Source organism: Furipterus horrens, unplaced genomic scaffold (assembly GCF_987537825.1).
Source record: "Furipterus horrens unplaced genomic scaffold, mFurHor1.1.pri manual_scaffold_6, whole genome shotgun sequence".
Taxonomy (NCBI): Eukaryota; Metazoa; Chordata; class Mammalia; order Chiroptera; family Furipteridae; genus Furipterus; species Furipterus horrens.
In genome coordinates, this window is record NW_028327176.1 from 54,675,570 (window position 1) to 54,701,482 (window position 25,913).

The following is a 25,913-nucleotide window of genomic DNA, read 5'->3' on the forward strand; positions in this document are numbered from 1 at the left end:
CCTGCCCTGCACCCCATCAGCTCTGCTTCTATCTGTACTACCACAATAACAGTATCTACCTGGATTTGTCCACTGCTGTATTCCCAACACTTAGAACAGAAAAAGGCACATAGTAGATGCTAAAAAGATATTTACTGAGAACTTTAACGGGTTGTTTTTTGTCCTGTGTTGTCTTCTTCCAGGACCCCACTTGCATTGTATATCCTCCCTATGACCAGCATCCCTAGTGCATCAATATCTTTAGGCTCAACTCACTATGTTTACATTCTGAAGGGAAAGAAGAAGTGTAAAAATAAGTTTTAAAGACACAGTTGAGTGTCCTCTACAGCTGTCTTCCCAGAATTACCTGCAAGGGATCCAGGAGAATCGACAGTGGATCTTAGCACTGACATGCATATTTATACTTGTAGAGGAGAAAGAATCTGCTAGGTGTTTTCAACCACAAGTCTGAAAAGCCAGTGACCACACAGAATCACTTCAGGGAAATCCAAAAGAAATATACACAGAAGGGAGTGGAAAAAATTAGAGATCTGGACACTGGCCTGGTGGAAGAGGTAACATCTGTGCAGGAGCTTTAAGCTAGACTTTGAAAGATAGGTCATGTAATCACTGACAAGCTTGTGGGGTGTTAGAGTGGTTGGTGATGATGTGGGCTGTGAAAGAATTCACAAAGAAATTGCAGAAAGAATAGTTTTTATGTTATTTTTCTCAAGGGAGGGAAAGGGTTAGGTGTGCATATATGCATCAGCATTGAGGGGTAGGGGATTTGAGCACTTTTATTGGCTTATAATTGGATTAAAAAATGGTCATAAGCAGGGGCAGGGGTATTGCTGTTGTGTGACCCTTGAGCTGTTGGGGCGTGGTAACAAGAGGCAGCAGTTTGTTCCAAAGCGATCTTCTGCTTGTGACTGTAGGGAGTGGTTAGTCACGTTCTGTTTTTGCTTTCCAGTAATTTCCAGTCCTGGAGACAAAAGCTCAGAAGAGTAAAATGGTACTCATGTTTGACAAGGTCATAGATCTGCTCAGCAAATAATGCCGCAATAGCAAATTGCGCTGACTTTGTCCTTTCAGAGGGAGGCTCCCAAAATTGGAGGTGGCTTAACTGGAACAAGTAAAGTATTGCCAAGAAAGTTACATTTTTAAATTAAGGCATAAAATTTCAGGGTGATGATATATAAGGTCTCCTGAGACCGACTGACTTGCAGTGACTTTCAGGACACTTTTGGAAAGAGACTGTGCATATATTCAAACATACACACATTCACACACAGAATGTGCCATCCTGTTTGTATTGGTGTAATAGCCACCGTGTGCTGGGCACCGGGGAAAAAAACTGTGTCATGTACAGATCTTGCGTCCCCATTGCTTTGTATACTGACTTTTAGAAATTAAACACTCATTTTCAATAAACGTTATTGGTGCTCACATTAAAAATTAGTCTTATGTTCTGTTATAGTCAATAAAAGCTATTGTTTAGTACCACAAGCCCTCAATTTTGTGCAGAAGCAACACAACAAGCAAGCTGAAAATTTCAGTTTTCCTTTCCCTGATTTAGAAACCCTGGTTAGTTTAACCAGGTACTCTGGATCAGCAACCCCTCTTTAAGTGCTGGACTTGTGTGGGTGTGACAAAGGGGCTATCTGATAAGAACTCCCTACCAAAAATAAAAATAATTCTAATAACGAAAGTAAGCTTGATCATTAATTCCTTTAACTACTTGGCTCCTCTTCTTCCCTGTTGATTTCCTTTACCAAGATGGCCGCCCTCGAGCTCTCTCCTCATTGGTCGGATTTTCAGTAGTCCCGCCCAACAGCTCGTCCCCCTTCGCCCTGGCCCCCGGGTCCTACATTTTTGGGAATGTAATTTACACAGGCCAGCAGGAGTGGGCGGAGAGGGCGCCGGATGTGACGTTTACGGAAGCTCCGCGTGTCGTCCGCAGGGACAGGTGGGGAAGGGTCGCGGTAATGTGGTGGGGCCAGGGATCTTAGCGTAGTCTAACTCAAGGGGAGCAGCCGGCGTGAGTGTGGGGCGTAGAGCCTTCGCCTCCTCCGGGTCCCCTGCCGAGCCCGCGGCGCGCGCGCGCGCGCGAGGGCCCTGCTGGCTCCCGGCCCTCGTTCCCCGCCAGGCCCAGCGCGTCCCCGCCTATCTCACTGGAAAAACCCGAAGACCTTGGATGATTTTTTGCCCTGGTTGGCAACTTGGGCTTGAGTGCCTTCAAGGAGGGGCCTCGGGCCGTTGTCAGGAGGTCCCTGTCCCCTGTATACGCCCCCTCTGGTCATTCCTGCTGCTGCTTTTCTCCTCGCCTTTCCCCCTCAGCCCTTTACGAGACCTCCGCCACACCCCGCCCTTGGGTTGCTTTCCGACCCAAAACATCCGCTCCCAAGAGCTACTGAGGTGCAACAAGCACGCTCAGCTTCAGTCAGCTTTAAATGGGCCATGGACTGAGTATACTAATTAGACAGCTTGGGGTGATTTCAGATTTGCTAGCGGCTTTTCAGAGGCCTTAAAAAGGTTTTGTGGGAGATGGAATGCCTTGCGCCCCTGGCAGCAGCCACAGCTTTTGTACTGTTAGTGAGGGTGTTTTTGAAATGAAACTTAGTGGAGGAAATGTGACCTGGAGAGAGAGAGACTCGGCCAGAAGAGAACTATCTCTGAGGGAGTGGTCGGAGGGGGAAACAACAGTGGATAAACAAATGAAACTGAAATGTGAGGATTTCTGGGGCAGACCAGAATCCTGACTGAAGCAAACGATCTCCTTTGGGAAGGGGTAAGGTTTAAGATTTAAAAAGACAAAGTGGGGCCAAGGGAATACAGAGTCTTGAATTTCGAAATGAATTTTACTATAGCTTATATATTCTAGAGCATGCTGGTTAGGCTGTGCTGTAATTCAACATGTATCAAATACCCAGATTCTTTTTGGAAATGATGTAGAGTGATACCTGATTGGAAGCTGGTATCTGATTCTCACAGCAACAATATCTAGAAAGACTAGAATACTGCAGTTTGAAACCCAGGAAGGGAAAGCACCGAGGTTTTTTCCTTCCAGGTCACCTTTGTGCCTTTTTGTTATTCAAAGAGTGCTTAGTCTGTGAAGATAGATTTAAGTCAATTGTTTTCAAGATCTGAATTCTTTGCACTGGTATGATGAATGGGTTAGATTGACTGGAATAGTGGTTTAGTGAGCAAAGTTAGGATTATGAGCATTTCTTCCCAGATCAGGTTCCCTAACTAACCTTGTGCTCAAATATGAAAAAGTACACCTCAGGAAAATGTCATTGACTCCCAGATTAAATAAAAATAATCAAACTGGAAGTCAGTTAACAATTGTCATGGAAGTTCATTGAGTATACTCTTGCCAGGCACTGCAGTAGGTGGAATGGGTAGCTGGGAGGAGAAGTAATGCCAGAAATAAAAGATGCTGTCCCTCCTTTTATGGTGTTGAGGGCAGGGCCACCTAATGACAGGGGATAATTAGCATGAAGGGTAGAACTGAAATTCTGTGGCCCATTATAGTTATATTCCTCAGTACCACCTAATTATGGCATAAGGACTAGAGGTTTCTGAGTCTGCCAATTTTCATTATTGTGATACAGGCTTCCTTGAGGGTCTCAGCCTTCCTGTGGGAAAAGGACGTTATTTGATATGAGCCACAGCATATGGTATTTTTCTCACAGTGTTCTAGGTTGTGCTGGGATAATGTGGGCCATGATGTTGATGCCATTTTTTTATGTTTCCTATCTCAGAACTTCTTGGTCCTGATGTCTGATCATGGAGATGTGAGCCTCCCTCCCGAAGACCGGGTGAGGGCTCTCTCCCAGATAGGTAGTGCCGTGGAGATAAATGAAGACATTCCACCCCGACGGTACTTCCGCTCTGGAGTCGAGATTATCCGAATGGCATCCATTTACTCTGAGGAAGGCAACATTGAACATGCTTTCATTCTCTATAACAAGTATATCACGTAAGACACCTCCAGTTTCTTTTCTCTTTTCCGGTGACTGATGTCTTACTCACTCTGCTTTTGTGCTCATTTATTTTTTCAGAATTGCTAAAGCTAGAGAACTTGACATCATTAGCATTAATCATTTTTGCTGGCAGCTCCTACATATTGGCTGCCCTTGATATTCAAAGACATGAGTACCGAAAGTGTTGTTTTCATGACTCAGTAATTTCATGAGTAAGAAATCTAGCTCTTTGGCCTGTGCCAGCTGTTAGGCAAAAGAGTTGGTGGTTAAACTGCACATGTTTTATATTGATGAATGTTTTTCCTTTCCTCTCTCTATTAATCATAGAATTAGTGTAAAGGCTTTGCAGAACCAAAATTCCTTGCCTCTACTTATTTTGTAGCAAAGTGAGTGATTCAGGAAAAGCTTGGTTTTTTTAAACTTTTATTATGCAAGTCATCAAAGAAGTATTGACCTTCTACAGTTTGTATGGCTCCCTTTGCTTGCCTAGCATCTTAGGGTTAGCAACATAAAAGAGAAGAGTTCTGTACAGCTAACAGGGAACACCTCCTAAAGCCCCAGTGATAACAAAATGATGTGTACTTTAGGAAGAGAATAATGTTACAGGGCCTCATTTATAATTTGTAGTCTTATTCTTTGGTAATATTTGAACCTTTTTAAAAAATAATAATTATAGTGTATTTGTATGGCTTTTAATAGTTCATAGAGTATTTCCCCTGCATTATTACATTTGATCTTCACAGGTCTGTGTGTGTTTACCAGTGCACATCATCCTCCCATTCTATAAATGAGGAATCAAGCTCGGGGTTTAGCAATATGCTTTGTTCCACTTTTTGGAGTGACAAAACCCAACATGGATTCTGTTCTTTTTGTTTTCCTTTTGATAATGTTCTGTTTTTTGATACCATAATCTTGAACCACACTTTTTAAATTTTTTTATTATTGGTTTTGAATAGGTAACACATACATATAGTACAGAATTCAGAAGGCACGAAAGGATATAAATATTTAAAAACTAAGTCTCCTGCCACTCCTCTTCAGAGACATTCACTCATATTAGTTTCCTGTTATGTCCTCCCAGAGATGATAATATGCTTACCAATTATGTCACAAAAAGTTTTTGATGATGTACTACTCTAAAGTAGGGTATATCAACGTTGACATCATTTATGTCTTGGGTTGAGTAATTTTTTGTTGTGGAGACTGTCCTCTTCATTGTAGGATGTTTATCAGCATCCCAAGGCTCTACCAACTGGATGTCAGTAGTACCGCCTTCCCTCCAGCCTTGATAACCAAAAATGTCTCTAGACATTACCTAATGTTCTCTGAGGGGCAAAACTGCCTCGGTTGACAGCCAGTGCTCTAAAGAAAAATGGGAGTTAAGAGCAGACTGTCCAGGATTCATGTTGTAATTTTAGAATGGAGAAAAGGAACTGCTATTGTTCCCCCCCATTTTTTTTTTTTTTTAAGTTTAGAAGTAGTGCCTGTTTTCTCAAAGATCTTGCATTCCATCCATCCTATCACACCTTGTCATGTGGCCTCAATGTTGATAAAGTTTCACAGAATTATAATTACATTTTGGCCTCTCTTTACTGTTATAAGTTTTTCATTCCTAGGCACAGTGGGTACAAAATTTATTTTCCTGAGTGGTTTCTTTGGCTACTGGCCTTCTCTTCATATACTCTGCTACTGGTAGAAATAGTATTCTTGTATATTTTCAGTAATCTTATAGATAGTTCTCCGAGGATGAACCCCAGGGGCATAATACCTTTGGGAGAATTCGATAGAATCATGGAATTACTCTACCAGGTATTTTCTGAAGGGCCTTCCATGTCCTGTCACCCCACGTAGAAAGTGCTCTAAGGGCAAGGACCATATTTGTTCAAGAAATGTATATTGTGCATACCTACTATATACTTGGCACTATGCTAGGACCTGGATACATAGTAGATAACATGGCCCCTACTGTTATTGCTATACCTTTTTAGTTATGGGAGAAGACAGTAAACAGGTAAGCAAATAACTATGTAGTCACAAAATGAGGAAAATGCTGTGAAAGCAACAGAGAGAGTGCTATGACAGAGAATAGGCAGGGTAAGTTCTGTCTAAGAAAATAAGATTTAAATTGAGACTTGAAGGATACAGTAGAGTTGGGTATTGTGTTTGGAGTGCAGCAAGTGAGGGAGAAGGATGGCTCCAGATGAGATCAGAAAGGCAGGCAGAACTGAATCTTGCAGAACTATATCTTGCAGAACTATATAAGCTACAGTAAGGCATTTGCATTTTATCTTGAGAGCAACAGAAAGCCACTGAAAAGTTTTAAGTGAGGTGACCTAATCTTACTTACATTATAAAAATATAAATTTTGGCTGCTGTGTGGTGAATGGGAGAGGGAATGTTACAAGAAGACAGGGAGGTTAGTTAGGGAACAAAACTGTTCAGGAGGGAGGCTGATGGCTTGAAGGAGCCTGGTGACTCAGAAAGAAGTGGCTGGATTTGGTATTCTGGAGGCAGAGTCTATGGGACTTACTTATAGTTCAGGAAAGATTATATCAAGATAGACTTCAGCTTTCTTGCTTGAGTCATTTAGGATGTGGTGGTCTGTTTCCTGAGAGGGAGACAGTGGTATTGAAAGGGGAAGATTCAAGAGTTCAGGTCTGGGTTTTTGTTTTTGTTTTTGACATGTTAAGATGTTAAGTTTGGGGTGCCTGTGAGATACCCAAGTAGAGATATCCAGTAGGAGGTTGGCTATACAAGTCAGTCTGAACTCAGAAAAGTCTGAGTTGGAGATATAGATGCAGGAGTCCTCAGCATACAGTGGTTATGGAGCCATGAGAACCACTGAGACCTTCTTTTTCTTAATCTGGGGTCCAGGAACCCCACGGGGATTCAGAAATGGAACCTGGAGTCCATGAACTTGGTTGGAAAAAACTTTTCTTAGTTTTACTAACCTCTAACTGAAATTTAGCTTTTCCTTCAATTTTGAATATAGGCCACAAATGACAATAGTATTAATAATATAGGCATACCTCCGAGGTATTGTGGGTTCAGTTCCAGACCACTGCAATAAAGCGAATTGTGCAATAAAGTGAGTCACATGAATTTTTTGGTTTCCCAGAGCATATAAAAGTTATATTTACACTATACTGTTGTCTGTTAAGTGTGCAATAGTCTAAGAAAAACACAATGTGCAATATATACCTTAATTTAAAAATACTTCATTGCTAAAAATGCTAACCATTATCTAAGGCTTCAGCAAATTATAATCTTTTTGCTGGTGGAGAGTCTTGCTTCAGTGTTGATAAAAAATCTGCAAAGCACAATAAAATGAAGTTTGCCTGTATTTGTAATTTTGTCACCAATAGAAATCAAAATATTTTCATGTCACATTATAATTTTTACTGATATCTCAGGGTAGCATTTGTACTTATCATTACCACATAATTATAGTACAGAGTTATTAATCCCATGACTAGATCCTGTTTTTTAATGCATTAACAACACGTCAATAAATCTGTTAACAATGCATTAATATATGCATTAATAAAAAGCACATTAATAAAGAAGCCCAACCCTGGCCAGTATTGCTCAGTGGATTGAGTGCTGGCCTGTGAACCAAAGGATTACAGGTTTGATTCCCAGTCAGGGCACATGCCTGAGTTGTGGGCCAGGTCCCCAGTGGGGGGTGTGTGAGAGGCAACCACACATTGATGTTTCTCTCCCTGTCTTTCTACCTCCCTTCCCCTCTCTAAAAATAAATAAATAAAATCTTAAAAAAAAAAAAAAAAGAAGCCCAGATCATAATATTTTATATTTTGAAAACTATTTCAGTAAAATTGGCTTTTTTTGTAATTCTTTGTATTTTATATTATACCTTAAAAAGTTATTCTGAGGAGGAATCTATAGACTTCATCAGGTGCTAGAAGGATCCACGGCACATAAAAGGATAAAGAATCCTTGGTAATGAGGCTGTAGAATGAGAAAAGGAGCCTGAGCCTGAACCCTGAGTTTGGTTAGTGAAGGGAGGACCAGCAAAGGAGACTTTGAGGAAAGTTCTAGAGGCAGGAATAAGTCTCAGAGAGGGTGGTGTCATGAGCGCCAACAGAGGTCAGTGTTTGCAGAGAGGAGCCAGCTACATCAGGTGGGTCAGATGGGTGAGGATTTGGGTTTGGTAAAATGATGTCATTGGTGATTTTGGTAAGTGATTTCACTGGAAGGATTAAAAAGACACTAGATTAGAGTGGGTTGAAAGGTGAATGGGCAGGGAAAAAGTGGAGAGAGTAAGTATACTGCCAGCTGAGTTTTTTTGTAAAGGGACACATAGTAAATATTTTTGGCTTTACAGGCTGCTTGATCTCTGTCACGACCTCTGCTTTGCAGTATGAAAGCAGCCATAGACAGCACATGAATGAGTGAGTATGGCTGTGTTCCAATGAAGCTTTATTTACAAAAACAGATGGTGAGCTGAATTTGACCCACTAGTGTAGTTTGCCAAGACCTGGCATAGACAACACTTTGTAGAAGTTTGGATAGGAAATAAAGTGGAAAAATGAGGACATAATTACAGGGGGGACAAGGAATGCGTGAAAGTGTGGTATGTATTTTAAGGTGGGAGATTCTAGAGCATTTTTTTTGCTTATGGAAAAGGAGAGGCTGCTGTTACAGAAAAAAGAGTATTTAACTGTGGCAATAAACTCCTAAATAGGCAAGAGGGGGTAGGATTAAGAGTACACAGACTCTTAAGGAATTGATACTTTTCTGTGACTTGGTGTTACTTTGAGTGACATGAGTATTAGCGTTAACAGCCAGACTGATGGGCAGTCTGTCCCTGTATATGGTTCCTATTATAGGAGTATTTAATGTGATGAACTAGGCCTGGAGAAGAGTTGAATGAGAAAGAGGTGGGGTGTAGCAGTTCATTAACTTAATTTGTTAGATTTGGGGTTTAATTTGGGATTTTGTTGGATTGGATTGACCTGGATCAATAAATGTAGCTACCTTCATTTTTCCTGCAGATATCTTTTAAGACCCTAATTCTGATTCTGTGAACCAACAAGCCCTGAGAGTAGAAAAAAGTTCTAGTTCAGTATTCTCATTTTGTTTTTCTACCACATTTTACTTGGTCTATTTCTGTCAGTAACAATGGCTCACTTTGGCAATTATTACCACTGAGGAAGGAGGAAGCCAGGCATCCACATCACCACTCCTCTGCCTCCCCCACTACTACGAGTCATTGTTCTAGACCTTTTGTGAATCCTTTAATTCAGTTTTAAAGGCATGTTTGTTCTTTTCCCTGGAGCAGTTCAGGAATCTGAGTGATCTCAAGCACATTCCCCGTTCAGAGATTTTCCCTGCTCTAGGAATGCTTTGCCTTTTGCAGACCCTGGTGTAGAAGAAGGATTTTCAGCATATTAAAGCAGTGCATAGTTTCATGGTGAGCACAGACAACAATCCAGGCGCTGGATTCTTTCACAGCTTTTTATGGTCATTGACTAGGCTACATAAAAGGGCTTAAGCAATTCCTGTCTGCTCTGGAAATCGTCTGTCACCTGCACTGAAAATGGTTACAACTGGAATTCTGGCTAATAGACTGAAGTGATTATGCTCACTTCACTGATCAACTTTTTGAGACTGGAAGAAGTGAAATGAGAGTCCCTAATACTTTCATATTATGTAATTTCTGCTTGACATTTTGAATTGTTTTTATATAAAATTAATATTTCTTCATGATTAAAACTTTTTTTCAAAACATACAGCAAGGGAAATATATGTTTCTTGTATATATACTACAAGCACATGTTTATGCCATGCAAGCACGTAGGCTTACATGTTTATGCTTTTTTTTTTAAAGATTTTATTTACTTATTTTCAGGGGAAGGGGAAGGGAGGGAGAAACATAAGGAGGGAAACATCATTGCTTCTTGCGTGCCACCAAACGGGGACCTGGCCCACAACGCAGGCATGTGCCCTGACTGGGAATTGAACTGGAGATCTTTTGGTTCATAGGCCAGTGCTCAATCCACTGAGCCACACCAGCCAGGACAATATTCTTTTTTCTTAAAACATGAATGAAATTATATAATATATTATGTTCTACAACTTGCTTTTTTTTTAAAGTATATTTTATTGATTATGCTGTTACGTTAGTCCCAATATTTTTTCCCCTTTACTCCCCTCTGCGCAGTACCCCCCTCCCCTCCAGCAATCCACACCCCTTTTAGTTCATGTCCATGGGTTGTGCATATAAGTTCTTTGGCTTCTCCTTTTCTTATGTTATTCTTAATGTCCCCCTGTCTATTTTACACCAACCAATTATGCTTCTTAATCCCTGCACCATTTCCCCATTTATCCCCCTTCCCCCTCCCAGCTGATAACCCTCCAAATGATCCCCATATCTATGATTCTGTTCCTATTCTGGTTTGCTTAGTTGGATTTTGTTTTTACTTTTTAGATTCAGTTGTTGATACTTGTGAGTTTGTTGTCATTTTAATGTTCGTAGTTTTGATCTTTTTTTCTTAAGTAAGTCCCTTTGACATTTCATATAATAATGGCTTGGTGATGATGAATTCCTTTAGCTTTACCTTGTGTGGGAAGCACTTCATCTGCCCTTCCATTCCAAATGATAGCTTTGCTGGATAGAATAATCCTGGTTGCAGGTAGCCTTTCATCACATTGAATACTTCTTGCCAGTCCCTTCCTGCCTGCAAAGTGTCCTCTGAGAAATCAACTGATAGTCCTATAGGCACCCCACTGTAAGCAACTCTCCGCCTCTCTCTTGCTGCCCCCAGGACTCTTTCTTTATCTTTCACCTTTGGGATCTCAATCATGATGCGTCCTGGTGCGGTCTCCTCTGGATCCAGCTCGCCTGGGACCCTCCATGCTTCCCAGACCTGTATATCCATCTCCTTCACAAAATTTGGGAAGTTATCCTCATTTTTTTCAATTCTTACTTCCTCATTCTGTACTGGTTGACTGTTTTGTTCTTCCTTATGTTCCAAATCATTGATTTGAACCCCAGTTTTCTTCCCTTCACCATTGGTTTTGCGTGGATTTTCCTTCATTTCATTTAGCATGGCCTTCAGTTCTTCCCTTATGCATTTGCCATCCTTAAGCATATCTGTGAAGCCTGTGAGCATCTTTATTACCAGTGTTTTGAACTCTGCGTCTGTTAGGTTAGCTATCTCCTTGTCACTTATTTCTTCCACTGGAACCTTGATCAGTTCCCTGTTTTGGGCCATACTTTTCTATCTCCTCATCCTGACTGGTTCCTGTGTTTGTTTGCCTCTGTTCTTAGGTAGAGTTGTCACACCTGTTACATTGTAAAGGATAGGATGATATTCATCTGTACAGGGTGATCTCTTTCACCACATTGTGGCACTGTATGTGGGGGAGGGGTCTGAGAGGGAACAACGCTGCTTGCTCAGCTCTCACCCCCTTTTCCAGGCACTTCTCCCACTTTCATATGGGACTGATGCCTCTCTAGCTGTTGCCCTGACTGTTTTTCCCAGAGTGGGTGGGTCTGTGGACATTCTAGGACTGTGGGGCCATTTAAACAAGAGGACTTTGCTGAGATACTGGCAGTTTCTTCCTCCACCCCTACCCCCACTGGTTTGCACAGTCAAAAGCAATGAGGCTTTATTTTCCCTGGCACTGGGACCATGAGCTGTGCAGTCTTTTTAAAACATGTGACTGGGCTTTTTGCCGGCCCGACCCTCCTGCCAGCACCACACCGTTTCCTCTCCACACCAGCTCCACCCGTCCTACCTGTTTGGATGAATATTTCTTCTTTATATCTTTGTTTGTTGGACTTTCAGGTAGCTTGATTTTCTGGAACTTCTGGTTGTCTCTAGTTTTGAGGTAGTGGTATTCCTTCTTAGTTGTGGAGGGAAATGCAGCATGTCTGTCTACGCCTCCATTTTGGCCAGAAGTCTCATTTCTAGAAGTGGAATTGTGAGTTCTAAGAATATGCGCATTCTAAATTTTTAATAGCTGTCTCCCATCCCTACTCTTCCCTAAGAAAAAAATATTATCAAATTGTAGTCCTGCTAAGAGATATAAGGACACTCATTTCCCTACACCCTTTGCCTACACTGAGTATAATCAACCTTTAAGCCTTTGCCAATATGATAGATATCTCATCTTAATCTTGATTTCTTTCATGGTAAGTAAAGTTAAATACCATTTCATATACTTACCTTTTGTATTTACTTCTCTCCTTGTCTCCTTTTTCCCCATTGCTCTATTGGGGGTTTGGCTTTTGTTTTTGCCAGCACGTCTTAGTTTTGGTACACGTCCTCTCTCTTGGCTGCAACCAGATCTAACCCCAGAGAACAGTATACATCTGGGCCACAGCTATTCTATGCCTAGACCGTTTCTAGTGCTGGCGTAACATCTTCGTCTCTCCTCCTTACTCACATTTTTAATTTGTTTACTTATTAGTAAAACAATAACATACAGCTAACATACAGTGCTCAGAACTTTATTTTTTTATTTCTTTAAGCATCACAGCAATCTTACCATGTGATACTATTTTGTCTCTATTTATATAACTTACATATATATAAAGAAACTCAGGGATGGTGAGATTAAATAATTTGTCTGAGGCCACAGTAAATGGCCAACCAGGATTTGAGCCCAGGCAGAGTGGCTCCAGAGCCTGTCCTAACCACTAAGCTCTTATTCCTCCAGAATGGGAAAGGGGTTATGTGGCCCAGCCTCTACTTTCAAGAGACCTTTCTGCCCATATGTCCCCATTCAGAAAATGGGCCACAGTTGAAACAAGAGAAAGGTATTCATGTATTGGTCTGAAAGTTTTTCTTACTTATAAGCTAGATTCTATTCATTCAAAGTCTAAATAATATAAAAAGGTTTATGGTGACGAATTTAATTCCTACTCTTGTCTCATCCACACTATTTCCCTTGCCCTCTACTTTTGTTACTTACTGTATATATACTTCCTATGTTTCTTTGGATATCTATAAGCGGAATAAATAAATATACATATATATAACTTTCCCCTTTCTTACACGGTAGCATAAACTTTTTTATTTATACCCTGGTTTTTTCACTCAGCTCATCCAGCGGTTTTAAGTCCACTCTATTCATCAGATATTTATTGGGTGCAATAAATACAAGGCACTGCACAGGCTTTAGAGGGACATACAAAGAAACATGAAACAAAAATCTCTGGCCTCGGGGACTCTATAGTCTCTTTCTTTAGGTTGAGTGCATAAGTGAACATAAAGTGAAGTGTTCCTGTGACATGGTACTTTCTTGGTTGATTCAGGCTTCAGTACAAAGCACATTCAGCCAATGGAAGGTGGTGAACATGAACCTTTATCTTTAGGGCAAGGGCAAGAGAGTTACTGTATTGTTAAGTCTCATGAACGCAAGAACTATGTCTTATTTATCTTAATATCCTCTTAGGACTTATGACTGAACAGATAAATTTATACTTGTTTTAGACTTCAATGAAACTGTTTTATATCTTTTTCATGAACCCAAAGGGAAGATTTTTAGACTCCTTTTGATTTTAGAATTTATCCTGGCCTGAGGGGTCTTGGATTGAATGGAAATTTTCACATGCCAAATATAGAATGGAAGGAGAAGGACTCATCTGTAGAGGGTTTGTTTTGATGGGGGTGTTGGCAGGTCTTCTTCCTTTCCCCTTACTGAGGCTCCCTTCTCTATTTTTCTCCTGCCCATGGGCAGAAAATGGAAAAGACTCAATTAATCCCAACTATAGCAGAGTATTTTAAGGCTGTGAGCAAGCTACCTCTAATTTATTTGTTTTAGGTCTTGGCTTCTATTTATTACAACTTAATTCTATTAAAAGACCCCTTTATGCAGAACCCCTCCAACAGTTGTGAACATTCCAGGAGCCATATGGAGGTAATGTGGGGTATAGTAGTTAGTAGATTCTGTAGCTGACACTGAAATTCTAAATTTGCCACTTTAGGCTCTGATAAGATACTGAACATCCTTTTTTTTCTTTTTTCAGTGTTCCCAAGTAGACATCATAAATGTTAGAGGTCTGTGAATTGAGTCAGTTTATTTTTCCCACTGAACTTTACAGCCAAGGACAGGAACTAAAAGAGAAAATCTAGCACTTATGTTCCTCTTAAGTACTTTTCATCATAGTGCTTAGCATGACACAAGGAATATCTTTGAAGGAACATGAATCCCAAAGGAAAAAAAGCCCAAAGTTAAAGGTCACACAGGGCTAGGAGTAGAAATAGAATATGGGTTTTCCTTTAGCTTCCTACTGTTGGCTGCTGAACTGTTCTCTGAAGAGCAGGAACAGAGGCATGTCGCTGTCACAAGAAAAGAATGCCTTTGGAGGTATATTTTTGGGCACAGGGTAGGCTATCCCCACCCCATATCTTTTGTCGTAGGAGTCTGGTGCTTGCTGCAGCAGGCCTGATTTGGGAGAAGAGAGAAACACTCTGTTGCTCTTTACAGGGCTAGAGATGGGTGGGGGGAACATGGCCAGGGTGTGCCTGTTACCCCTGCCCTGCACATCTGGAACCCCGTCCTATAGGGGCTGCAGCATAAGGGAGTTGCGTGCTTCAGAATCTCTTGGACATGTGGACATTTTCTTTGTTTCATAATCATTCTGATCTGTTTCCTTAGGCTCTTTATTGAGAAACTACCAAAACATCGGGATTACAAATCGGCTGTCATTCCTGAAAAGAAAGACACAGTAAAGGTGGGTCTTCACTGTCATTGTTGCCCATCTTAAAGCTTCATAGTGGCACACACTAACTTAAAGGTGAAAGTAGTAGTGTTTGCATCTGAGCATCAAGTCCTGCAATAGGAGATGAGGCCAATTCACCAGATCAGTATAAAGTAGCAGGGGAGTGTTGTAAATTGTTTTTGGAAACACTGTTGTCATTGCCAATTTGACTTCTCTACTTAATTATCTGGGAACTATTCTAATTATCCGTATTTGTGTATGTCTCAGAAATTAAAGGAGATTGCATTTCCCAAAGCAGAAGAGCTGAAGGCAGAGCTGTTAAAACGATATACCAAAGAATATACAGACTATAATGAAGCAAAAGTGAGTAGCAACAAAAAAGGGAAATTAATTTTTTTTCTTAGGCTGCCCTGGAATTATAATATAATATTTCAGCAGATCCTATGATTTTAATGTGATACCTTACTTTTTTGGCAAAGGCCAGAACCCAAAAAAGTAGACTGCAAGTGTTTAGGCTGAGTATTCTAAAACAGAGTTAGCCTGCTTGTCCAAGAGGGTGACTTGAGGGACAGAAATGTCTGCCGTATCTAGAGCAAGAAGCTGAAAACAATGAATATTCTCACTAAAGCATAGATTTTTAGATCAGAGAATTTGGCAGGTTTCAGTCACATTTTGTTATACTTGAAATAGGCTATCCCTGTTTGAAATAATTGATTCATTTTTCAAGCCATTTTCACATAATTCTTGTTAGGAAGAGTCAGTGCAGCATGTGGAGAAACCCCAAGGCACCATCAGTGGGCTGTGACAGACATGAGTGCACACTGCAGGCACTCCGCATTACTCTGCAGCACTCTGCCCAGCTCTGATCTGGACTCTGTGGGTGAACATAAGCAGAGAGGTGAACAGCTATGAGGCATATATTTCTAAAATACCAAGTGAGTGAAAACCTTAATGAAGGAGATTATTACTTAATATTTCTTGTTCATTAAAAACTGATCACCAGAAAATTATAGAGGCTTCATTTTGAGTTAAAAATTCAGTGAGACCCCCAACATAGCAGGTGTAAGTTTGGATTTAGTTCTGTCTTATAGCTTTACTTGGGATATAGAGTGTACCCCTGAAACAGAATAAAACTGTCTATGATTCTAATTATGAGGTGCAAACAGTAAGTTGCATTGAGATGCTGGTAAAGAAGGAAATACATTAGAGTCATTGGGAAGGGTACTAAGAGAATTGGGACTTTAACTGTCCTTGAAGAATAGGTATATGGTGGCAAGGTGGACAGGAGTGGTGACTCTTCCAGGTGTGTAGAGGTTAGGGAAGTATGAATCCTGTGTTGGGAAATCAGGCCAGAGCAGAGTGCCTTTGGGGAAACCCCCCTGCTTGCATGGCCTTGCCTTCCTGAGGTGTGAAGTCACCTGAATGTAGTGTTGGCCTAACTCCTAGTCTTTCTTGGTAGAAGAAGGAAGCGGAAGAATTTGCACGGAACATGGCCATCCAGCAGGAGATGGAAAAGGAAAGACAGAGGGTCGCACAACAGAAGCAGCAACAGCTGGAGCAGGAACAGTTCCGTGCCTTTGAGGAGATGATCCGGAACCAGGAGCTGGAAAAAGAGCGGCTGAAAATTGTGCAGGAGTTTGGGAAGGTGGACCCTGGCCTAGGCAGCCCACTGGTGGCTGACTTGGAGAAGCCCTCTCTAGATGTGTCCCCCATGGCTCCTGTTGCGTCCACACAGCCCTCAGACTGTGATACAACTGTAAGGCCTGCCAAGCCCCCTGTGGTGGACAGGTCCTTGAAACCTGGAGCACTGAGCAACTCAGAAAGTAGTGAGTCCTTTTGCTCATGTCCTCTTCCACCTCAGCTACAGCTAAACAGTGTATCATGCTAGGGGATTCAGCCTAGGATTACCTCCATGATCCCACTCACTAGGCTGTGGTCACGGATACCCTTTTGATCAGTATTGCTATGTTGCGTCCTATCACACTGACGGTATTATAAAAGTGGCCTTTGCTTAAGCCATATAATTTTCCTGGGCCCAGATCAGTTTTCTGAAGAATTAATAATATCCTTGAAAGTTTCCACCTTCAGCTTTTAAAAGGTTATACAGAGATTTGAAATGTTCAGTGAACTAGAGACCACTATTGGCCTTTTGTAAAAGACATTTGAAATTTATTATAGCACTTTATAATGTAACAGCTTATATTAAGGGGGTGTGGGGGACACTACGGAATGGTGCTTACCCTGAAAACATTACTAATCCTTAAGGAGCTTAGTCAGGTAAATATTGTATACAGTCGGTGATAATTCAGTCTAATCATAAAAACTCTTGACAGTCTTTCCTCCTCTCACTAATGATTGACCATCTAAGGAAATGACAATAGCTGCAAAATACAGAGTATACCTTAGTTATGAGGTAAATCTTTTTGGGTAGGAATATGCTTTCAGGTAGTCATTTGAAGAAGTCTGCTTTGCAGAATATCCACTTAAAAGGACAATGTAAGAATGGGCAAGGGGTGCTAGACTCTGAAGCCTGGCCTTTAAGGTATTTCCCTCACATATTTGGCAGACTTGTCTCTCACTACTCTTCCTTCATACATATTCTATACTTTGGTCAAATTGAACTCTCACTTTCTCAGAACAGTTCCTGGACTGTCTTATCCAAAGAAGCTTGTTAACATTTGCCCTGAACCTAAAATCTCCTTTCTCTATCTTTTCCTGATTATCTAAAGTTTTTCCAGATCCCCTTCCCTTCAATCAGATTGATTTTGTTCTTAAAAGTCCCAGAGTTCTTATTATCTGTAATGCAGTTGAGGTCATTACCTAATAGTACAGTCATTTGTCAATAACTAGATTTTGCCGTCTTGGAGGGTTAGGGTTTGATTGTTATTCTTTTTTTATGTTCCCTGTGGGCTGAGCACTGTGTCTGCTTGGTAAGTGATTATTGAATTGAAAAGGAAGGACTGTGCCAAACCTTAATTCAGAGCCCTCAGATCACATCATCAGATTGCCATGTGACTGCTTGGCTCTTGGTCTGACAGTGTTACCTCTCCAGCATTTCAGATCTTGCTGTTGAATGTGCAAAAGCAAAACATCCTTTTTTTCCTTTTTTTTTTAATGAAAAATTGACTGTGAAAGATGCCTCCTGATTTTAGCCTGCTGTCTCTTTCATAGGTTTCTCCCTGGTGTTCAGGGACTGGGTTCATTTTTTTTTTTTTAATTTTTTTAAAGATTCTATTTATTTTTAGAGAGAGAGGAAGGGAGGGAGAAAGCGAAGGAGAGAAACATTGATGTGAGAGAGAAACTTTGATCAGTTGCTTCTCATACATCCCCCAGTCGGGAACCAAACCCACAACCCAGGTGTGTGCCCTGACCGGGGATCAAACCAGGAGATCCCTTGTTTTGCAGGATGACGCCCAACCAACAGAGCCACGCCAGTCAGGCTCTGGGTCCATTCTTGGCATTCTCAAACAGGCTTATAAGCTGCTTTGTTTGTGCATTCCTTTTTTGAGGACCAGAATTTTTTTGTTTTGTTTTATCCTTTTAACTTTCTTCTAAATTAATAAATTCAGAAGTGAGTTGTTACCCAAATTACTTCCCATTTATCTAGAATATATCCCGGTGTATTTCTTTGAAAGGCATACTCTTTGATATTCTTATCTTAGATTAAAGAGATTTAAAATGAAAGTTAAAGTTTAATTGAATGAGGTTTTTTTTTCATTCTTTGTATTAGATGGTGACAGAGAATTTCTGAATAGCTCAGAAACTTCTTTTAAGTAGTAGTTTACCCTTGTCTTAACTTGAATGATTGAAGCCTCTTCTCTTGAAATAACACACTCCCAACAGCTGTAGCCAGAGGTTGGAGAAGAGACTTTACAACCCTCTTTCTTCTGCCATTTAGGATGAGATTCCCACTCACTGCCTGAAGTTGACAGGGGAAGGGGGAGGGTGCGGGTGGTAGTGATTTGGCATTGCTATCCCAGGGTTGCCAGCTCTGAATTGGCTTGAGGAGGCTGTGCCCATGGTCTCACACTTCCCCCCTCTCTCCATTGCAGCTCCTACAATCAATGGGCTGCGCCACGTGGTGGTGCCCGGGAGGCTGTGCCCGCAGTTTCTGCAGCTAGCCAGCGCCAACACTGCACGCGGAGTAGAGACATGTGGCATCCTCTGTGGAAAACTGGTAAAAACAAGTGCTTTCCTGAGCTAAGACTGTTTCTTCCCCCTTGGCCCCCTCTGGCTCTCAGAGAAGGCAAGAGGGTCAGTTACTCTTTGCACTGACCTGTCTGCTGAAAGGACCATGGACAGCATAATGCAGATGTCACTTTGAATCTGATAACTGTACTTGATTGATTTTCAGAGGCCCTTGAATTGAACTGATTATTTGAATGCTAATAATAGGGAATACCTACTTCTATGCTTGGTGGGAAGATCCAGTCATTACCTGCACATCATTTTTTTAAGCACCTGCTTTAGGGTAGGACCTGGGGATATGAAATATATAAAGCACATAGCATGTGTCCACAGGAAGTACCCAAGCACTTTGGAAAGATGGAGATACACACCAAAAGACAAAGAGCATTCTGAATAGTATGTACAACATGAGCACTAAGAACTTTGGAAGAAGGAAATATTAAACAGAGGCATTTACAGAACCCAGTACTAATTGCTGAATGAAGTGGAATAGACTTAAACTAAGCCTTAAAGGATGAGGACTTAAGAAACAGGGAAGGGAAACTAAGCATGAGCAGAGGAAGAGAGATGGTGCTATATGGGGAGCTTCTCGAGAACCACAAGTAGACCCATTTCACTGTAGCAGGAAATTCCCCCAGGGCTGTGGGCATCTGTAACTTTGCAGAGTGCCCCCAGGGCAATGCACGGAAATAGCCAAGATTGTGAACCACAAGGTGAGGGGCTTGGAGCAAGAAGTATACTGTGATGGGAAGGGCCTTTCCTTACATAGATGTTTAACTTTCTGCTGCTGTGGCAGAGGGGGTTGCATGAGTGCCAGGGAATTATGATGAGCTGTTTCCTCCTTTGACAGATGAGGAATGAATTTACCATCACCCACGTTCTCATCCCCAAGCAAAGTGCTGGGTCTGATTACTGCAACACGGAAAATGAAGAGGAGCTTTTCCTCATACAGGATCAGCAGGGCCTCATCACACTGGGCTGGATTCATGTAAGCAATTCCGAGCTCTCAGGGTTAGTCTCTTTTCTCACAATGTTATAAACACACTGCTAGTTTTTTTCTTTGAGCCAAGTGAATTCTATCCAGATTATTTAAATGATTGTGTTTCCCTCCCTTGGATACAGACTTGACTTCTCTAGCATACAGGACTGCTTGTTACTCCAGTGTTGATTTCTGGGAACTACTTAGGGCTTTTAAATTTTTTATTTAAAAAAAAAAAATTTTTTTAATAAAAATAATTTTGTTTTCCTAAAGCCCCAGTTTCCTTGTGAGTATGAATGGTCATGGGATGCTGGCCTAGAATTTAAGTGGACATGAACTGTGCCTGCTTCATACATACTATATATGTTCCTACAAGTATATAAATCAAAGTATTTTGAATGAGCCAAGGAAGTTAATTCAAATGTTTGCATTTGGTTTTTCTTAAAGCAGCACATAACCTTATGTAAATCAGAAGGACCCCTAAATAGGTGATTTTCAAGTGTCTGCATATATTTTGGTCATATTCTGGTAAAATATAATTCTATCCCTAAATATTATTTCTTCATTTTTCTTTCTGTTTCTTTTCAATTCCTCACTCTCACAACTCATATTGTGTGCCAGGGTTAAATACAAACAAGTCAGCTCATTTCTGGATTTGGGAAGATTACTCACACTTGTATGTTAGAATTTGGGGAATTCTGACCTGTGAGGCATTCCCATGTGCCTATGTCTTTTATTCAGTTTAATTACATGAATGTTTGCCTTTCATTGTGTATCTCCACTGGATAGAAAACGTGTTTCTTATCTGCCCGGGGATACAGATTTGAGTAAGACACGATTTTAGTCTCATGAAGGAGATTAGACACATGAACAAGTTATAACTCCTCAGATGAGGCAGATGTGCTAAGGTCCTCAAGGGGAGCAAAGAGAGCCCAGTGGAATTGAGAGGAGGGAAGGACCACACTTGCTATGATTTACTAGAATTTTGACAAGATAATCCAAGGGAGAGTTCCAAATGGAGGGGAAGGCACTGGAATAGACAGGCTGTGTTCCTGGAGCATTGAGTGTCCCATTTGCTGGAGTTTGTGGCTCATGTCAGGAAATGATAGTAGATAAGCTTTACTGTGACACATTGGATAAACAGGAAGAATAGTTCTCCTTTTTAGGAAATGGAGAATTATTTAAAGTTTTGGGTTTTTTTTCTTTACTTGTGATGATTTCTTTCTTCTTTTTATTAGCATAGTTGCCATATTATATTAGTCGCAGGTGTGAAACACAGTTGTCGTAACATTTGGAGCAGAGCAATGACGTGATCAAAGCCACACTTTAGAAAATTTAAAAATTTAAAACAAAGGCATTTTTAAGGTAAGTTGAGGCAAGGAGATCATTTAAGAGATTAGTGTGGTGATAAATTCTAATACAGTATTCCCTCACTTATCGCGGGTATTATGTTCTAGAACACCCCACAATAGGTGAAAATCTGTGAAGTAGGAACCTTACATTTATTTTAGTATTTAAATATATTTTAAGGCTTTGTAAACCCTTCCCACACACTTATAAACTGTTCCCAGTCCCTTATTAACCTTTCCCACTCCCTTATTAACCTCTTCCACACTTTTATAAACACTACTTATGTTCTTAAACATATTCTATACTCTTAAACCTACGTAACTTTAACAACATACATATACAGTACCGCGAAATCCCACGATATAGCGAAAAATCTGTGATGAATAATTAAATATAATATTTTTTAAAATCCCTTGATACAGTGAGGCAGCGATAAGTGAACCGCGATATAGAAGGACTACTGTAATGAGAGCTAGGGTGATGGCATTGTGTTTAGGTAGGAGGAGATGAGTGTAGGATTTCAGAGGCTGTGGGGAATGAGTAAGAGAAGATGATGAGTAAAAGGCAGTGATGACTTAGACTTGGTGCCTGACTCACGGGAGTGGCAGTGAGCATCCCTTAAGCAGAAACAGGGGCTCCAGGAGGGGAGGGCTCACTTTGGTGTTCCGTTCTGAGCATGATGATGGCACCAGAGAGACATTAAATTGGTGAAGATAGTTATCAGGCAGTTGGAAATGTGGCTGGAACTTGGAAGCAAAGCAAAGCAGTAAAGAGATCTGGGAACCTCTGCATAGAGCTGACCTTGGAAGCCTTGAAACTGTTGCAGAGCAGAGAGCAAGAAGAGATTCACCGGCAGCCTAGGGGAGAGGCTACTGAGGGTACATAGGAAGTCGGCAGCAGTAAAGCAAAGAGGCATAAGAGAAAGGTGAGGGTAGTGTTAAGGCACAGAAGTCAAAGGAGGAGGAACGTTTTAAGAAGAAACTTCAGTATATTAACTATGTCACATGCTGCAGAGAGCTCTAGAATAACGAAGGCCCGCATGAACCTACTGGATTTGGGGAAGTCACTAATGATCTTGATTTAGTGAGTTTTAGGCAGTGGTGGCAGTAGCTTATAAGGGTTTAAGAAGTAATGGGAATTGAGGTTGTGGTGATAGTGAAAAATACACACTAATTTTCTGAAGAGCTCAGTTCTAAAGGAAAAAAAAGGAAAGAGATGAGATGTCAGGGAGCTGAAGGGGTAGCCAGGTTGAGAGAAGATTTGCTTGACTTATGGTTTAGTATGAAAAGCTTAAACATGTGTTTTATTTTGACTTTGTTTTTTTTAAAACCTTTACATTTGAAATATATATAAAAGTACATAAACTAACTTATGGATCATTTAGCAAACATCTGTGTACACAAACTACAAGAAATAGAGAATCGCCAGAGGCACACTCCCACCCTGAGTCTCCTGCCAGTCACACTTTCTCCCTGTCCTGACTTCCTTTTTATATAGTTTTACCACCTAAATATGTATTCCTAAAGGGGATGTTTAGTTTTGCCCGGTTATAAGGTTTATACAAATAGAATTACATACTATGTATTCTTTTGTGTCTGGCTGCTTTTGTTCAACATTTTTAAGGTTTATCTCCACTCTTTTCTTTTTTTTTAAATATGTTTTATTGATTATGCTGTTACAGTTGTCCCAATTTCTTTTCCCTTTATTCCCCTCCATCCAGTGACCTCCCTTCCCTCCAGTTGTCCCCTCCTCTTAGTCCATGCCCATTGGTTGTGCATATAGTTCTTCTCAACATCTTCCTGTCTACTCCACTCGCTCCTACTATGCTTAATTTCTGTACCATCTCCCTGCCTTTCCCCCTTGCCCCATCCCTGCTGACCTCCCCCCATAGTGTTCCCCAAACCTATAATTCTTTTCCCACTCTCGTTGCCTACTTAGTCTGCCTTTCTTTTGATTCCCTAGCTTTTGTTGTTGGTTGTTCTGATACAGTTTTCATTTTAATGGTCATAGTTTTGATCCTCTTTCTCCTAAACAAGTGCCTTTAACATTTCATATAACAGTGGTTTGGATCTGATGAACTCCTTCAGTTTTACTTTGTCCTGAAAGCACTTTCTCTGTTCTTCTATTCTGAATGACAGCTTCGCTGGATAGAGTAACCGTGGTTGTAGGTTTTTGCTTTTCGTTTCTTTGAATATTTCTTGCCAGTCTCTTCTTGCCTGCAGAGATTCTTTTGAGAAATCAGCTAATATTCTTATTGGGACTCCTTTGTATGTAATACTCTTCTTCTCTCTTGCTGCTTTTAAGATTCTCTCTTTATCCTTAATTTTTGACATTTTGATTATAATGTGTCTTGGTATGGTTCTCCCTGGGTCCAGTTATTTTGAAACTCTCTGTGCTTCCTGGACCTGTAAGTCTATTTCCTTCCCCAAGTTAGGGAAGTTCAATATTTTTTCACATAATTTTTCAATTTCTAGTTCTTCTTCTTCACCTTCTGGCAACCCTATGATTTGGATGTTGGCCCGCGTATAGCTGTCCCTTAGGTTTCTGAGCCTCTCCTCATTTTCCTCACTTTTCCTCTTTCTGCACTGGTTGTTTGTTCCTTCCCTATGTTTCGATTTATTGATTTGATTCATGGTTTTCTTTCCCTCACCGCTAGTTTTGTATGTGTTTTCATTCATTTCAGCAGGACTAGCCTTCATTCCTTCCCCATCTTGTTTAAGATCTGCTATTAGGTCTGTATGGATTTTTATAAGCAAAGCTCTGAACTGAGCCTCAGAAAGATTTCCTATCTCCTGAGCTGTTAGATTAGATATTTGCTGCCTGGTCAGCTGTGTCACTGGGATCTCTATCATGATCTGTGCCATCCTGACCATTTTGTGTTTACCTTTGCTTCCTTGGCGGGGCTGTCACACCTCCTACGCTATAGGGGGCGGAGCCCCATGCACTTGTCACTACCGGGCGACCCTTCTCACCACACTGGCATTTTGTGTGGGGGCGGGGGTCCAAGATGGATTCCTGCCGTTCACTCTCCACCGAGAGACTGGGAGCCTCCTCCTCCATCCCCACGCCCTCCAGCCCTCACAGTCTGAAGCATTGGGGGTCTGCCTTCCCCGGTGTTGGAATCGCGAGCTGACGGGTTTGGTTTACAGCAGGGGGTGCTCCCCAGGTGCTTCTCGCCTCCCCTTATATACGGGTGTCTATGATTACCGCTGTCCCGCCACTGGCACTGCAGCTGCCACCGCCAGCACAGCTTGACCTCTCTGCCCCAGCTTCACCTCTCCTACCCATCCAGATGAGCACCACTTCTTTATAACTTCATACGTTGGACTTCCATGTAGCTTTTTTTTTCTGGAACTTCTGGTTATTTCTGGTTTTGCGGTAGCTGTAGTCCTTCTTAGTTGTGGAGGGAGACGGAGCGTGTCAGTCTAGGCCTCCATCTTGGCCAGAAGTCCTATCTCCATTCTTGTATGTAGTTGTCTGTGTGTTTAACACCAGTGAGCCAGTGGAGGAGATTTTAGAGAGCAGGAGAGACAGGTAATATGGAGGTAGGAAAGTATCAAATCAAAAGTGAAAAAGAAAAAATTAATTAATTAATTTCTTTTTTTTTTTTTTTAAGAATAATATAGGAAAGGGCGAAGCCAGAGAACTTGTATGTACCACTCATGGGCATGGACTGGGGGGTGGGTGGTGCTGGGCAGAGGGGAGCAAAGGGGAAAAAATTGGAACTATTGTAACCATATCAATAAAATATACTTTAAAAAAAGTGGAAAAGGACATTCACATATGGGAGAGAAAACATTCATTACTCTGAGGCAGAACTGAAGGCACAGTGAAATAGAGATTTTTGAGGTTATATTTGGAGGAGTTGAGGGGACTCATTTCAGGTTATCTTGAATTCAGCAAGGGTGGAATGTAGATCCACTACCCAGAGAGAGGGAGATGGGGGTTTAGGAACTGGAGATGGGTGAATAATTACTGTTTAGGCTTCAGAAAGAACTTAACCACAAATGAATGAAAGGGTTTCTGATATCAGTGAGGGCCCAGGTAGGAACAAATTTAGAACCTAAATTGATAGCATTTCAGCTATTTTCTCCCCCATGATATTGCTTCCCCATTCCTCCTAACTTGGGATTAAAAATAAACAAAAGCAGATCATGGGCGTGCTCAGATCTTACAGTTGGCAAGAGGAAAATGCAAAAGATCAGGTCTTCCTTTTGCTCCTTGCCAACTGAAAATGAGGTTCTCTGGTCAAATGCTTTGTATGGTCATGTATTGATTACCAGCTATTGTGTAACCCCCCACCCAATACTGAAGGTGCTCCTTTACCCGGTCTCAGCCTGGCTTTGCTAGCCATGCTCTCCTGTGGCTGCTCTGCTCCTGTGCCCAGGCTGCCGTCGGCATCCGTTCCCCTTCTCATTTCTGTTCCTTTGATATGTTGTTTTCTCTTCATAAAAATGCCTTCCTCTGTCTCCAGCATGCTGGACACACTGGACATAACTATTTTTTCAAGCAGCTCAATTTTGAGGGGAAGGAGAAAGAAAAGGCATAGTAGAGGGAAGCAGAGGCTCAAGGCAAGGTTTTAAATTTAGTTTAACAATTATTTATTGAGCCCCTGCTGTGTGTCTCTATATTGTCTTTCTAGCTAACCCAGCTTTAGATCAGAAGCCTAGATCAGCTTGTATAGGCCCCATTTCTTCCGAGTTAGAATGCCTGGTTCTAACCATGGGATAAAATG

At 41.2% G+C, this 25,913-nt stretch overlaps 1 protein-coding gene across 1 annotated transcript in view; it reads left to right on the forward strand.

The window, feature by feature from the left end:
• Nucleotides 1–1,871: 1,871 nt before the first annotated feature.
• STAMBP (STAM binding protein) overlaps nucleotides 1,872–25,913 on the forward strand; it is a 28,761-nt gene continuing 4,719 nt past the window's right edge. The window contains exons 1-7 of the mRNA XM_090281520.1: nucleotides 1,872–1,945; nucleotides 3,744–3,961; nucleotides 14,598–14,673; nucleotides 14,929–15,024; nucleotides 16,121–16,487; nucleotides 18,714–18,838; nucleotides 19,700–19,837. Coding sequence (XP_090137646.1) covers nucleotides 3,759–3,961; nucleotides 14,598–14,673; nucleotides 14,929–15,024; nucleotides 16,121–16,487; nucleotides 18,714–18,838; nucleotides 19,700–19,837 — 1,005 coding nt within the window. The 5' untranslated portion in view covers nucleotides 1,872–1,945; nucleotides 3,744–3,758. The remainder of the gene's footprint in view (nucleotides 1,946–3,743; nucleotides 3,962–14,597; nucleotides 14,674–14,928; nucleotides 15,025–16,120; nucleotides 16,488–18,713; nucleotides 18,839–19,699; nucleotides 19,838–25,913) is intronic.